The 16,412-nt window shown below is 33.1% G+C and overlaps 3 protein-coding genes across 3 annotated transcripts; 1 reads left to right on the top strand and 2 right to left on the bottom strand.

Moving 5' to 3' along the window:
- Nucleotides 1-109: 109 nt before the first annotated feature.
- GER12 (germin-like protein) lies at nucleotides 110-1,164 on the bottom strand. The gene is made up of 2 exons (NM_001250371.3): nucleotides 998-1,164; nucleotides 110-884 (listed from the first exon to the last, which is right to left on the bottom strand). The coding sequence occupies exons 1-2, from the start codon at nucleotides 1,113-1,115 to the stop codon at nucleotides 334-336; spliced, it is 669 nt and encodes a 222-aa protein (NP_001237300.1). The 5' UTR covers nucleotides 1,116-1,164; the 3' UTR covers nucleotides 110-333.
- Nucleotides 1,165-5,581: 4,417 nt separating this feature from the next.
- Nucleotides 5,582-6,600, bottom strand: GER11 (germin-like protein). Its single transcript, NM_001254034.2, has 2 exons — nucleotides 6,434-6,600; nucleotides 5,582-6,344 (listed from the first exon to the last, which is right to left on the bottom strand). Exons 1-2 carry the CDS (start codon nucleotides 6,561-6,563, stop codon nucleotides 5,776-5,778), a joined length of 699 nt encoding a protein of 232 aa, NP_001240963.1. The 5' UTR covers nucleotides 6,564-6,600; the 3' UTR covers nucleotides 5,582-5,775.
- Nucleotides 6,601-9,507: 2,907 nt separating this feature from the next.
- On the top strand, nucleotides 9,508-15,123 carry LOC100806132 (U-box domain-containing protein 9). The gene is made up of 3 exons (XM_014772563.3): nucleotides 9,508-9,626; nucleotides 13,082-13,343; nucleotides 14,041-15,123. The coding sequence occupies exons 1-3, from the start codon at nucleotides 9,508-9,510 to the stop codon at nucleotides 15,121-15,123; spliced, it is 1,464 nt and encodes a 487-aa protein (XP_014628049.2).
- The last annotated feature ends 1,289 nt before the right edge of the window (nucleotides 15,124-16,412 follow it).

Raw genomic sequence — 16,412 nt, 5'->3', positions numbered from 1 at the left:
TTAGTCTAGCTGATGTAAGCTCCATCACATATCTTATCCAACAATTTGACCCATTTCCACCGGTTAGTATCCAATATTGGCATATAACTTTTAAGACTTGTATGTGTTTGGCACGTTATTGTCCTTTGTTATTAGACTTTAAATATTGATATATGAAATCAAGTTCACATCCACACAAAACAACTGTGTTACACATATAATAGCCACATGCATTCCATTTATTTAATATAGTATATAGTAATTGACTATTGCATGAAGCAGAATTGAGAAAATCATTTATCCAACCTAGGCCAGAGCAAGATGTACGGTATCGCGATTCTATTATGTTCCCACCTAACTATTGTTGTACCAGAATTGCTTCTGAAGGTAGTCGATTACGTTTTTGCCCACTTGAAAAGCTTTGGCAAGAACTTCATCAGAGATAGGAGGTTTAGATCCAAACACAGCATTTGCAATGGTAATAACTCCAGGGTTTTGGCTACTAAGACCAGCAATGGCCAAAGCATTTCCATAACCTATGTTTTGCTGGAAGTGAATGAGCCCAATAGGGAACACAAACACATCACCCTTGTTCAGCACTTTGGTGAATAAACGGTTATCGTTTTGATTGGACGCAACAAAGCCAACATAGAGGGTACCTTCCAAGACTACAAGAATCTCTGTCCCTCGAGGGTGAGTGTGTGGAGGGTTCAAACCCTTTGGTGCAAAATCTATGCGTGCCAAGGAAATGCCAAGTGTGTTGAGCCCTAATATTTCATTAACCGTGACAGCTGTCACCTTTGAGCCTAGGGGGTTTGAAGTGTTTCCGGGTCCCAATCCAGGAAAGAAGAAATCTTCAGCCTTAGCAAGCTTTGGATCCTTGCAAAATTTTCCATTCACGAACACTGCACATTAAAAAACCAAATCACTTAGAAACTAGTTTTATGATGATTATTTTTTACTCAAAATATACTAGAACCAAAATTTATGCAAGAGTAAGAATATAAAACGTATATACCACCAGTTTTGGTATCATTGATAGCCACACAAAAGTCTTGCAGGGGGCTTGGATCATAAGCAAAGGCAATGGAGGATGCCAAAGCCAATAGCACAACGAAGAAGTAAACAACCTTCATTTCTCCCTCTCTCGCTACTAACTTAATTCTAAGTGTGTGAGAGACTTGTATTTTGTAGCATGGGAAGTTAGCTATTTATAGGACGAAGCCATTGATATATATATATATATATATATATATATATATTACCAATTCTAGGATTAGTTAACTATTTGATGGTTGAAGCATTCGTAATGACTAAATATGCTTGTCAAAATATTAGATTAAGATGTCCCACATCAACGTCATGATAAATTTTTCAGTATTACCTTCTACAACTGAAATTGTAGGTATCCAATACCTGTGCTTGAAAAATTAGTTTTATAATGGGAGCTGGTGAATATGATATAGAGTTGTTAGATTTGAGACCAGGCGGCTAAAATTTTCTAAGCATTTCCCTTTCTAGACAGACTAGAAGACTAGAAGAACTAGTGCCACACATCAATGGTTTCATTTTTTCTTTTTGCCTAAGTGTTTCATTGGTGCTCAACGTTACGGTTAAGATATTACTGTAATTTAAAATTAGTAATCACGGCTATTTTAAATTGGGATTGTCTAACTTATTCTAAACAAAAATGGGGCTAAATTACCTCATCACACCTGATCGATATAATTCTCTATATATGTACTTTAACATGACTGATTGAAAGTATTAATTACACCAAATTGGTACAATATATAGGGCTAATTATTTCTATTTTCACATAGGATAATTTAGAGACCCCATTTAAGTTTAGTAATTACTTCAATTTCTTGTAAGTATGAACATTTTACGCTATAATTTTCATTAATTGAAAGTGTTTAAGCAATTAGTGTTGTCCACTGTGAATTTTATTTTTAAAATATTCCAACAATTTGTGTTGTCCAGGGGCTAAACATGTAGATTAGTTATCGACTGTTATAGCATGGATCTGGTATCTTTCCTTGCTTATTTTCTTATATCTTTGCTCATTTCAATTAAGGGAAAAGATATATATATATATATATATATATATAGTACGAAACTGATATATACAAATGGTATTTTGGAGAAATTTTATTGAAGACAATATCTTAGCTGATCCCACCATGTATGGTAGTGCAACCACTACTAGAAAAATTATTTATTTATTCCAAAATATTATTCCAAAATATTTATTTATTATCAATTTTATAAATTTAATTAATTTATTTAGTATTTATATCATTTAAAAGAAACTAATTTTTTTGGAATACTGTTATAAATATGTGACTAAAATTTAATTTATATCTAGTGTAAAAAAATAAAAATAAAAAGTACTGCATACACCAATCAGTATCTCGTCATCTTGTTTTATTTTTTTTATACGAAGCTTTTATTAATTGCAATTGTTTTTATGCTCAGGTTGGATTGGAATAGTTTTCAAGAGATTATGACATGGAGTCCACTAAGCCCTTTGGGGAAAATGATATTATCAGCCTGCAAACCAAAAATGTAGGCTATGTTTACTGGTAGGGTATAAAATATATTTGATATGCCTTTCTTTTTGTACAGGATACTGTTGATAATTTTAATCCCTATGCTGAAGATATATTTTCAAGTATTTCATGCAGTTATATTTTTATCTTAAAGGCTCTAATTTGAAATTGTTAAATAAATTGCATACCAATTAAAATATGATTTTAAAATTACTTAGTAATAAGGATAACCTTTTATCATTATTAGTGGGAAAAAATATTATAAAAGTAAATATAATAAATAATATAATTAATATTAAATATAGAATTTTGCATGAATATATATATATATATATATATATATATATATATATATATTATGATGAATACTTTTACTATGAATAATGACAGCATGTAACTTTGCCAATTATAAATATACTTTATAAGAACACATTGTGGATGTGATCAATATGAGTCAAAAAATATATTTTTATTATGATCAGCTGGGAAATAGATATTTTGTGTCTTATTGCTTTTTCATTTTTTTAAAAAAATTATAATTAGTGGTAATTTATGAAAGTAGTAATTATTATAAAGATAAAATACTGATTATGAATGTAGTTATAAAAATAAAATAAGTATAAAAATGTGTACACTAAAATATTTTAAATGTTTTTTTACCTCAATGTGTATTACTTCACGAGATGTACAGGTTCCTTTTACTCTAAAATTTGGTGATATTGGTTATCACTCAAATTTATATTGGTATATAATGAGATAAAGAATAGGAGAGGAGAGAGGGGTCTTTGGAGCTTTACGTAATTGATTATTATAAATTTATATTGTCATACTCCAAAATTCTTTTGCTAATTGTTTTTTTTTTGGCGTTTCCTTATTTAAGCTTCTTAGGTGTGATTTGTTTTGCTAATTATATTATTAGATTCACTAGCTGAAAGTTTATTAGATTCAGTTAAAGACAAAATCTCCAGAAATATTATTCACTTTGAAATTTGTCCAACAATTTTCACAAGTGTTCTTAGTTTTTCTCTCTCCTTTCTTATTGAGTTATAAATATATATTTTTATTTCTTATGAAAGTAACCAAGATAATTGTTTTTAATTAGTTTGATTTCAGGACATCAATATCATTTTTAAGACTATATAGACACTTCCAAAATGAGGTTCGTGTTGTTGTGCTTGGAGCTAGTGGCTACAGTGGTTCTGAGGTAAGCTACATGGCACAATCGTGTTGGTTGTGCCTTATTCAGCTCACATCCCATCCTATGCTGATATTTGGGGATGGGTCATGGTAAATATTACTGATAATTAATTTCAAGTTCTTGTTTAGTATTATGTGTTATGTATGTTAAGATATATGTGATAAGAAAAGGCGGCACAAAATTAAGATATATGTACCTTGAGACAAATTTAGCATACAGAACCATAGAAAATTAAGGTGTCATGCATGGAAATTAAGAGAGAACATCAATGGAAAAATGCTGCATAGTACCTAATCTCTCTGCAGGGGAACCCCCTTAAAAGATCGTTTGCTTTATACACCAAATAGAAGCCAATCACCAAATATTATCTCTAATCTTCTGTTGAGTGAAAGAAACCAAAATAAAAACTCATGATTAAATAGACATGCAAACACATGTAGTTTATTTGTTTTTGCACTTCCATATGTCTTCTCAATGAATTTATTATATAATCTGCCGTCAGAAGTTCACATAATCTTTTTTTGTGCAAACATCAGCTAAAATTAGAGAGCGTGATTGGTGCAATGTGGTCACTTGTCATATGGATACTGCCCAGGCATATGTTTGGAGACTTCAAAATTTTGTTCTTGGTGAGCATATATTGAATCCATGCCCTGAAAATCCAACACCTGTAAAGGTTAGGAATTCCACTTCATTCAATATTTTTTGTTTCCTATGCTTATTTTAGTACCTGTTTTGTGTTCCATCTCTAGAGAAGAAGATTGAACAGCTTAGTAATGAACTTATATTCATTTACTATTTTCATTGTTGAATTTTGACCAGTAAATCTCATACGAGACATTAAGTACAATTATATTTACATATTGTTATTGTCATTTATGAACAAAAAGCAAAAAAATTAAAAAAAATAATTAATAATTCTACATTGGTTCAGGCCACACCCGATATAGAATGCTTCATTGTGGAATAGAAATCTACGACGGTATAGGACACACCCGATGTAGAATTCTGACATTCTACATCGGTTATTAGGACAACTGATGTAGAAGTCTGTCCATTCTAAGACATGTAGAATGTCAGCATTCTACAACGGTCGGGCACCCATCGTTGTATGATGACGATGTTTAAATGATTCCGGCTACAACGACGCATGATAACCGATGTAGAAAAACGTCGATAATCGATGTAAAAAGTCTATTTTCTAGTAGTGAACTTGTGATTGATTTGAGTTTCTCTTCGTTGCTTTCATATGATTATATTTCTTACCAAATAGTAAGGCTCTTCAATCAAATATGGAATAGCTAAGGCTGAAAACCTTTCAAATAATTAAAAAAAAAGTTAAGGTTAAAATTAAGTTGAGTCAATTATACTTAATTTAATTCGTCTCAAATTAAAATTGATATTCACCCTCAAAGTTTGATTCAAGTTTAATATGAATTGTTTTTTCTTCAATTCATATTTGAATCGATTCAATCTTGCAAACTAGTTTTAATTCAAATCATTAATTCAATTTGATTTAAAATTATGATCATGTTATATTTTTTATAATATAAAATTAATTTTAAACTTAATTTTATGAATTTAATAATATACATACACACAAATAGGTTTATGATCAAATGAGTCAAAATAATTTTACCTCAAATTTAACTCATTTATTTAATGAATTCAATTTTTAGTTCTAAGTTAAACTCATTGGATTAATGAATCACACTTCAATAAATTAATTTTCAAATTGAGTCTCATGAAAGAAAATAAACCTCTTTCTATAAGTTTTCATGTGTTAGAAATTAATTGGAAGATATATGAAAGAAGGTATTTCAATTCTTGAACTCTTAGTATTTCTTTTTTTAACTTATCATTATCAATATTGATATATAACATCTTATATAGACATATATATGTTAGCCACTGTTATTGTCCTTTATTGGACTTACAACAATGCATAATAGCCACATGCATTTTATTTAACATTGCAGTAATTGCTTGAGAAAGCGATATTGAGAAAATTATTTATCCATGGTCCGAGCCAGATGGTATCACGATTTAATTATGTTTCCCGTTAACTTTGTTGTTGTACCCGAATTGTTTCTGAAGGTAGTCGATTACGTTTTTGTCCACTTGAAAAGCTTTGGCGAGAACTTCATCAGAGATAGGAGGTTTAGATCCAAACACAGCATTTGCAATGGTAATAACTCCAGGGTTTTGGCTACTAAGACCAGCAATGGCCACAGCATTTCCATAACCTATGTTCTGCTGGAAGTGAACGAGACCAATGGGAAACACAAACACATCACCCTTGTACAGCACTTTGGTGAATAAACGGTTGTCGTTTTGATTGGACGCAACAAAACCGACATAGAGGGTACCTTCCAAGACTACAAGAATCTCTGTCCCTCGAGGGTGAGTGTGTGGAGGGTTCAAACCCTTTGGTGCAAAATCTATGCGTGCCAAGGATATACCAAGTGTGTTGAGCCCTAATATTTCATTAACTGTGACAGCTGTCACCTTTGATCCTTGTGGGTTTGCAGTGTTTCCGGGTCCCAATCCACCAAAGAAGAAATCATCAGCATAAGCAAACTTAGGATCCTTGCAAAATTTTCCATTCACGAACACTGCACATAAAATCACAAACAAACTTTATGATGATTATTCTTGACACAAAATATTGTACCTACAAAATTTATGAATATATGAAATATACCTCCATATAGACCACCAGTTTTGGTATCATTGATAGCCACACAAAAGTCTTGCAAGGGGCTTGGATCATAACCAAAGGCAACGGAGGATGCCAAAGCCAATAGCACAACGAAGAAGTAAAAAACCTTCATTTTTCTCCCTCTCGCTACTAACTTAATTCTAAGTGTGTGAGACTTGTATTTTGCAGCATGGGAAACTAGCTATTTATAGGGCACGGAGCCATTGCTATAGATATTTTAGCATTTCTAGAATATTTGATGGTGGAAGCACATTCTTAATGTCTGCACGCTTGTCAAAATATTAGATTAAGATGCCCCACATCATCGTCATGATGATTTTTTCAGTATTACCATGTACACTCGACATTGTACGTATCCACTACCTGTGCTTGAAATATTACTTTTATAATATGAGCAGGTGTATGATTTAGAGCATGTTTGTTTTGAGACCTGGCGGCTAATTAAAATCTTCTGAGCATTTAGAAGACCAGAACTAGTGCTACACCTCAATGGTTTTATTTTATTTTAGCCTAAGTCTTTAATTGGTTCTTCAAGTTACGGTATAGATATCGTATAGAGAAAGTGGAGGATAATGGAAATTATTTAAGGCAAAAAATTGATTAAATTTTCTTCCAAGTATCAACCCGTAATTATATTTTGAAAGAAACGAGTGTCCACTATTGCATATTTATCTTGTCGTCAAAGTCTCTGATCTGAGATCTCTATCCAGGCAATAACTTAGTTGCATCCTTGATTTATTTTCTTACACTACCCAAGGATTTCAGACGAACTACAGTGTTTGAAGATGCCTCACTCACACAAGTGACGTAAATGAATGGTTCCTACCCAAGAAAGATATCAGATTTTGTAGAAATTACCACACATATACATTATCATACATTTTCTTTCACTTCCATTTCATTTCTATTCTATTTTTCTTATTATTTCTTCTTTTCATTTTTCATCAAATCAGTTATCATATCTATCATTTTGTCTTTTTTCTTTTATTTGTTTCCTTATCTTTTTTTTTTCTACCCATGCAATAGGATAAGGGTAAGAAAAGACTTGTACCGAAAAGAAGAGTTGCAAAGCAGGTATTTAAAGACTTTAATGACAATGACTTCAAAATTTATGAATCTGAGTTAGTTTTAGAAACTTGGAATATCCACTGGAAAAATTGTGATCCTTCTCCACCCCTGTTCTATTTTACAATTGCGAAATCATAAGCATAACGAGTTTTATTTTATCTTTACCCTTCTGGACAAATATTATACCCACTCTTAATATCTTAAGCAGTAGGTATTCGGGAAAACAGAAAGTGCATACATTTATTTTCCCCTCCATAGTCTTAGGCGAATAGGAAAATTCATATAATATTCAAAATCTCAAAACCAACAACTACGTTTGTTGTTTATTGAGAAATAGAATATGCACTCCAGGACTGTAATACTGTATGGTATAGTTGAGTAATAGCACACCTTGATCAGTCTATTATTTTGAAATTGAAATACAACGCAAATATTTTTCTTTTACTGTATGATGTTTGATACGCATAAGTATTAGATGGACTAATGAAAAATTGCGTATAATATATAAGCTTATCTTATTCAGTATTTTATGTGTACCGAATAACTTGGCAAATATAATAATATAAATTCTTAAGAATTGACAAAGTTATCTTTATAAGAAATGATAAAGATGAAGAAGATGGAGATAATGATAGTGGCATTCAAAGTGGTAGTGATGATTACATATGACTGTAGTTTTAATGTCTGGGAGAGTCAAGATTTAGCATAATAATGAAAAGGTAAATTGAGTAGTATTTTTATCTTCATAATTTGGTGTTCAGCATTTTATCATTTTTAATACTATTTCATGACCACTTGAAAAATTAAATAAATAATTTTTTTTGTTGTGTTATCCCATCTTGAAATTCTTTGCAAATTTAATGGCCTTCCCATTTTTGTTCTTCAAATCAAACGGACCTTGAGGTTATGAACCGAGAAATATTTTTGGGCAATATATGATATGAGAATGCAAACTAGTTGTTGGGACCGAAATAAAATATGGAAGCAAATCCTGGAGAAGGATTGGGCTGGGCCATGTTCAGAAACGAAGTAGCCCAAACCAAAAATAGAATTTTTCTTGGCTGTTCAAATCTCATATACACCATTTAATTTTTTTTAATTCCCACATTATCCTTTTTTACTTCTTCTTCCTCCATCCTTCCGTTTTCAATTTCTTCTTCTTACTTCACTAAGCTCTTCCTTTCCTTGGCTCGTGGTGGTTTGTTACCTGCATTATCTCGGTGGTTTGTTACCTGCATTGCCTTCATCGTGGTGGTGAGTATTGCGGTGGCAACGGCAGTCAAAATACGGATCCATATAGCTTATACACAGATTGATTGACAATCAATGTGAACTTTACGTCAGATTGTACCAATTGTCAATCCGTATATATAAGCTTTCCCGTGTCATTTTCATTCCAACTTCCACTTCTATGCTTTCAATCTCTCACTCTTCTCTTTTCCGTCTTCATTCAGCTGCAAGCATCACCACCCTCCTCAAAGCCAGCAAGAAAAGTGAGCACCTGAAACAAATGCAAGCGTGCGTCATCCATCACGCCCTCGAGCAAGACCACTTCCTCGTTTCCCTCTTCATTTCCTGCGCCCACACCCTCCTCTCCACTTTCTCCTATGCCTTTTCCATCTTCTACCACGTTCTCGCCCTTCCCACCTTCCTCTGGAACACTCTCGTCAAATCCCACTGCCAAAAGAATCTCTTTTCCCACACCCTCTCCGTCTTCGCTCGCATGAAGGCACATGGGGAACTCCCCTATAGCTTCACCTACCCTTTTGTCATTAAGGCCTATTCTGGTGCATGCAAGGTAAGGGAGGGAAAATTGCTTCATGGTTTCGCGTTTCTGTGCAGCATTGACCATGATCTCTACAAGGGCACCATTTTGATCAACATGTATAGGAAATGCAGGGATATTGCTGATGCTTGTAAGGTGTTTCATGGGATGTCTGTAGGAATGTGATTTCCTGGACTACTATGCTCATAAGGTGTTTGACGCAATGCCTGGGAAGAATGTTGTTTCTTTCACCACCATGATTGATGGGTATGCCAAGGCGGGTGACATGACGACAGTGAGGTTCTTGTTTGATCCTTCTCTGGAGAAGGATGTTGTTGCTTGGTCTGCTTTGATATATGATTGACAATCCGAATAGCCTATACAGATTGACAATCCATGTGAGCTATAGGGAATCCGTATAGTTCACATAGATTATCAATCCATATAGGCTATACGGATTGATATTTCGCAGATATGTAGAAAACTTACCTTCGGACTGATGTTGCCACCACAACACCCACCAAGAGGACGATGAAGGCAATGCAAGTAACAATCCATCACGAGCCAAGGGAAGGAGGACCTCAGTGAAGTAAAAAGAAGAAATTGAAAAGGGAAGAAAGGAAAAAGAAGAAGTAAAAGAGGGCAACATTAGAGTTAATAAAAAATTGAATGTTGTAGGAAGAAAAACAGGATTACTACTCAAATAAAAAGAAGCAGGATAACTCATCTAGAATCAGAGATGGGTGGCAAAAGGACACTCACAGGAGTCATATTGCAGATTCTTTCCCAAATAATGCATTTTCAGATCGATATAATCCTTCACAATCTCTTGGGATCTGTGAGGATGATATCTCCTCGGACTCTAAATATATCAAGTCGATCAGATAAATTTTACGACAAGGAAATTTATTAGCATTGTCTTGGTCAGAACTGTGAAGACACTACACCTGCTGTGGCTTGTGGGTAAGTTTTGCTAGTTACATTTCCTATTTGGAGGTTAAATTTATATAAATTTTAATGTGAAGTTCTACTGTTAACGTGGCTTCTTTGCATAACTTATCAAGCTCCAGCAATTTATCAATGTATCCTCCTTTGTATCCTTAAATTGTGCAAGTGCATCTAAGCAAGCTTTCCTTGGAGAGATTCTATTATTGTTGTTGTTGTTAGTGTCTTATTTATTTTTCCTCTCAAGACTCAAGAGAATAATAAGCAATAAAATGCCAATTATGTCAACCAAATTAGAATCTATTACATCCATAGATTTTTGTAGTTTACTCTTATGATTGTTTTACTTAACAAAAAAAGAGTTTTTGAATCAATTATGGTTATGCATGTGGCGTGCTAGAGCTAGGAAAATGAAACAGTTTGGATAATGCTTTTCTTTGGATATTGAATTATTTAACTCCTACTAGATCAATTATATATAGTTTTTTATATCTTACGGAGGCTTTACGTATTATGGTGAAGCAGCTGTAGAGGCACCTGAATATTCTATCTTTTTTCTTTTTTTGGAAATGAATGTTATATCTGTCTTTGTATCTAACTTGCGAGTGATTGTTTTTGAACCTGTTTGAACTTCAAGTATTTTTTTTTTATCAACAACTTCCCTGTTGTGTTCTCTTCCAATCACTTGCTCCTAACCTTAGCGTAGAATTTGCCAAGAGGTTGGTCCAGCTTTGTTATTATTTAGCCTTTTATTTATTCTAAGAAATGTATTGAGTATTGATGCTTTTGGTTCGTCTAATTCTTGCTTTGATTTCGGCTTGAAACAACAGAATCTTTCAATTTCTGCCTGAATTCTTTTGCTCTTTTTAAATACTTGCTTCTTCAGAGTGAAAGATTCTTCAATTGGCTCATTAGGTTTCTTCCTTGTTTAGTAGAAGAGATCCAGCGGTGATGAAGTGACTTCAACAAAAATGATATCAAGTTCTGATAAGTAAACCCTTGTGCATGTCCAGATACAAAGAGGAGGGTGGGTACGAGGGAAACGAGTGTGACAACTATAGCCTGGCCTAGTATATGATTTACTTAAATTGTGCAAATTGCAAACTCGTTTTCCTTTTGTGTTTTTGCCATCACTTTTAATGACTATCATGAAATAATTTGATTACTGGGTTGTATAATTAAATTAATAAGGCATTAAATTGTAATGCAGTACAATTTTATGGAATAATCTCAGTTTAGCGCAAAGGCTACAATTGGTTTGGGATAATAAAGAAGGGAGGGAGGTGAAGGGGGAAACTGAGTCGCCTGACTGTTTATTCTGATTATTTTTAATTTTATATATTAACAAATATAGATGTATATATATAGATTTTTTTTAGAATCTCACGTTTAGAATAAAGTTTACTTAAAAAAATTGGAAATTTTCAGTTAAATCAAAATTCTATTCTGCTTGTCATATGGAAAAGGATTTTGTGATGTTTGAGAAGGTGCCTCAATTTTTGGGCCATCTGCTACTTTTTTATTCTATTGGAGCTGCGTCTCCTCGTTTTTTCCGGCGTTTTGCCCCGTTGAGTACAAAAAAAAATAATAGTAAAAAAAAAAAACAATTCTATTCATTAAGAGAAAGCTAGAAATCAACAGAACAATTCTTTTCATTATGCACATTTTTTTTTTGTTGTCATGGTTATGATTTTAGCCTTTCTCCATATTGGACTTAAACCAACTGCATCCTCTAAAGGGATGTTGCTTCTTCCATTTCCACTGTTGTTTTCTGTGGCGCCTATTTGTATTTTAGATTAGACTTTCTATAATGCAATTGGATGCGGGAAAAAACAATAATAGGAAATAATACTAAAAGTGCAGGAAGTTTTAACTCAGAATACAAGTAAACTTAAATGTTTAAGCTTTTAGTGGATGCCCCTTTGATTAATAAGCATCTACATTAGATAAATGTTCTTCAACGGAATTTAACTAACTAACGACTTTTTTGTAACACCCTTTTGAATATTTTGAAAATGGTTAAGGACGTTGCAGCTGCATTAATTTCCATCAAATGGTAGGTTGATTAACATAATAACATATAAATGCTTCAAATTTAACATTTGAGTTGCAAATTCATTCTAATTCCTTCGTCTTGACTTTATTCTTTCACTAACTCTTTGTACATAAATCTCTTAAACTTCCTAAGTCCACCGCGATGTTGAAAACCTCCTGGCAACAACCATCGATTCCACCCTGTGCCAAACATTTGATCATCCTCAAAAGTTTGAGTAAAACAGCTATAATCTTAAATAGTAGTAAGCCATTTTTATCTCATTGAAAAATACATGAAGTAGAGTTTTCAAAATTAATCAAGGCCACCCAATATTTTTATAGACTTAAAAGTATTTTTTAAAGAATTTTCAAACTAATAAAAAGCATTTATTACAATCTTAATCAATTTGGATTGATTTTTAAATTTTCTATTTTCATATATTATATCAATAAAATGTTATTTTTATTCAAAAAAATATTTCCTTAAAGTTTCCTTAATTTTAAAGTATTAATTCGTTCCTACTTCAAACAATAGAATTTGACGATTACTAATAAAATATTAAACATTTCATTTATTTCATTTTTATTCAAATATATGTTCAAATATTTTTTGAATGAGAATTGAACTATCAAATAATTAATACAGGCAATAACTAAGTCATATAAATCAAATCAAAGAAATTACAAAAACACATTAGAGTCAGGTTGACACCCCCTTATTAATTCACTCTTCGCTGTTTACTCTTTCTAATTCTGTTATCAAGATTCGTCAACATTCCCTCACTCTCATCTTTTGTGGCAAAACCTGAATGTTGCAGTTCTTGTTCTGCAATGGTGACAGAGGAGAAAGTACATGCACTGAAAGACAAGTTGCGGGAGTCGGTCAAGATTATCGTGGAGAGTGATGACTACACCGTGGACGCCGCGGACGAGGCCATGGATGCTCTTTCTGCTCTCAAGGATTTGAAATGCACCACTTCTCTCTCTCGCAACTTGGACGATGCAGCTGTTCCTCCACACTTTCGCTGCCCCCTCTCTGGAAATTTGATGACAGATCCTGTTATCTTGGCCTCTGGACAGGTTCACTTCCCTCTCTCTCTTTCTCTTTCCCTTCTAATAAAGATCAACTCTTTCATCCTTGCCTAAGCGTTTCAACATAAAAAATGATTGGTTGATAACAAGAAACTATTTGATACCTGTATGGAAAAAAGAAGAAGATTAGTATAAGTATGATATAGCATATATATGATGTTCTCGTGTGATAGAATGAAAGGAAAAGAAAGTGTTCATGGAGTGTTTAGTGTAGACAACTGTCTATTATAATCTTTATGCTTTTAATATAGTTTATAACAATTAAAAAGAGGTTTTTGAATACCCAAAAATCTATTTAATACTTGGTAAGAAAGAGATAAAAGAGAGAGAAAAAAATATAGTCGCGCGTGTGATAATAGATATGATGTAATAAGAAAGAAATTATGAGTGTTAAACGTATGAGGTGTTTGGAATAAAGTATGCAAAAATCATTCATATCATATATTGTAATAATAGTTGATATCTTAATAGAGATGGTCGCATTCTATAATGACAGAGTTGGTTTTTTTGTGCTTTTATTTGGATTTTTTTGAGTGCTGCTTGTTTTGAGGAATAAAGATTGAGAAGTTGTAGTTGTTATAGGATGGGTTTTAATTATTTGCCTAAAATATTATTCACATGATGAAGGGTGGTGATGGTGTTACTTCTGTAATACTAAATTAATGTATGTTGATTAATGGTGCAGAATTTTGATCGGGCTTTCATTCAGAGGTGGCTGAACGAGGTCCGCAGAATTTGCCCTAAGACTCAGCAAGTCCTCTCTCACTCCATCCTGACCCCTAATTGCTTTCTCCAAAACATGATTTCACTGTGGTGTAAAGAGCATGGAGTTGAGCTTCCAAAGCCCGTTTGGGACATTCACGGTGAAAAATTAGCCGAAGATCACAGACTCCATATGCGTTCTCTTCTCTACAAGCTATCACTTTCTGTCTCCGAACAAAAAGAAGCTGCAAAAGAGCTTCGGCAGTTAACAAAGCGAATTCCGACGTTTCGAACACTCTTTGGTGACTCAGAAGTGATTCAACTAATGCTGAGACCCTTATCACCCGGCACGGCCTCCGTGGACCCCGAGCTCCACGAGGACTTGATCACAACTCTTCTTAATCTCTCAATTCACGATAACAACAAGAGGGTCTTAGCAGAGGACGAAAAGGTCATTTCACTTCTTATCGAATCGTTGAAATATTCAGGAACAGTTGAAACGAGAAGCAATGCAGCTGCAGCCATTTTCTCAATGTCAGCTATTGATGCAAACAGGCACATAATTGGAAAATCCGGAGTTATCAAATACTTGGTGGATTTATTAGAAGAGGGGCATCCACCAGCAATGAGAGATGCTGCTTCAGCACTGTTCAAGCTATGCTACACGCATGAAAACAAAGGGAGAACCGTGCGAGAAGGTGCAGTGCAGGTTATTCTCGGCAAGATCGTTGACCATGTTTTAGTTGATGAGTTGTTGGCACTGCTAGCACTTCTCTCTTCGCATCACATGGCTGTTGAAGCATTGGTGAACCATGGTGCTGTACCATTCTTGTTGGATATCTTAAGGGAAAAGGAAAACACATCAGAAGAACGCATCAAGGAAAACTGTGTTGTTATTCTGTGCACAATCTGTTTCAATGATAGAGAAAAAAGGAGGGAAATTGGAGAGGATGAAATGGTCAATGGCACACTGTATGAGCTTGCACAACGCGGGAATTCAAGGGCCCAAAGGAAAGCTAGGGCTATTCTTGAAAGTCTCCACGTGTCTCAATCCTCTACTAGCTAGTTAGTTAGTGTCTCTATTATTTGGTTTGAAAATCTTCATGTGAAAAACTGTACAATAAAATATTAGTCCCTTGCATTGTTTCTCATAGAGAGGGTATACCGAACTAATTGTTGGTGAAATTAGGCCTTGAAAATTGTACATCACCCCTTTGTACATGAGTTTCTTCATTCTTTTGTTCTGCTCAGAAGATCTCTGGTAAACGTAAATTGAGAATTGGAAAGAAAACTTGTATAGATGCATGCACATTACGTGCGACATTGGCTTCATTATTAGCAATAAGCCACACGGATGAATTGTATCATATTTTTTTTTTATAAATAATAATTTTTGTTCATAAATGTGTAATTGACTGATAAATACATCCATACATGAAAGATGAAAATATAAAATTTTATTTTCAAAAATATAAAAAATGCGATAAATATATCTGACCGTTAACTTCTGTTATTTATCATTAATAAAATAATTTGTGTGACATAAAAGAACGAATTTGTCAATATAATCATCTCTAATTATCAACTCAAGTTAAGATGGGTGTTAACAAATTCACATTAACATCGATTTTTTAAAAAACTGATGTTAACGTTATTTATAATTATATCACCACATTTTCTTTTACATTGATTTTCTATAAAATTAATGTTATTTTAACCATATTAAAAGTAAATTTTCTAATAATAAAAGTTTCAATTTCCTAGATTTGAAATTGTGTTGACATATTTGGTGAAATGAAAAGATTTTTGGGTCCTGGGTGGAATGGAAGGCAACGACTAACATGGGTTTCTAGTGCACAGAGTGTGTGATTTTTTGTGTATGTTATTGAGTTCAAGATGAAGATAAGATGAGGGAGAAAAAGAGGAGGAAGAAAAATGAAAAATACACACTTATATTTTAAGAGTTTTTAGTTATCAATATTTTTATTTTACTTGTTAAGTTTGTAATAAGGGAATGATCATTTTGATTTTTTTTTAAAATATAAAACATCAAAATAAAAAATCAAACGAACCAAACAAAAAAAGTATCAAATAGTTTATTTGGTTTTTTTTAAGCTTTAGTTTTAGTTTGATTGATGCAATAAATAATAATCATTCGACACCAATTCTAATTATTGGATTGTGTTTAAGTTGTCAAAGGTTTTAGCGAGTCGTAGTCAGTTACATCCGAGACCGATTAAGGACCACAAAATGGCTTTCTATTTTTACTTACTAGTTTAGGCTTTGGATGGGATGATCAAAATTCGAGAAGAATGTAAAGTAAAAAACCAGACAGGTATAATTGGTGAAGAAAGT

The sequence above is a fragment of the Glycine max genome, chromosome 20, assembly GCF_000004515.6.
Source record: "Glycine max cultivar Williams 82 chromosome 20, Glycine_max_v4.0, whole genome shotgun sequence".
Classification (NCBI taxonomy): domain Eukaryota; kingdom Viridiplantae; phylum Streptophyta; class Magnoliopsida; order Fabales; family Fabaceae; genus Glycine; species Glycine max.
This window is presented reverse-complemented; position numbering and strand designations above follow the sequence as displayed.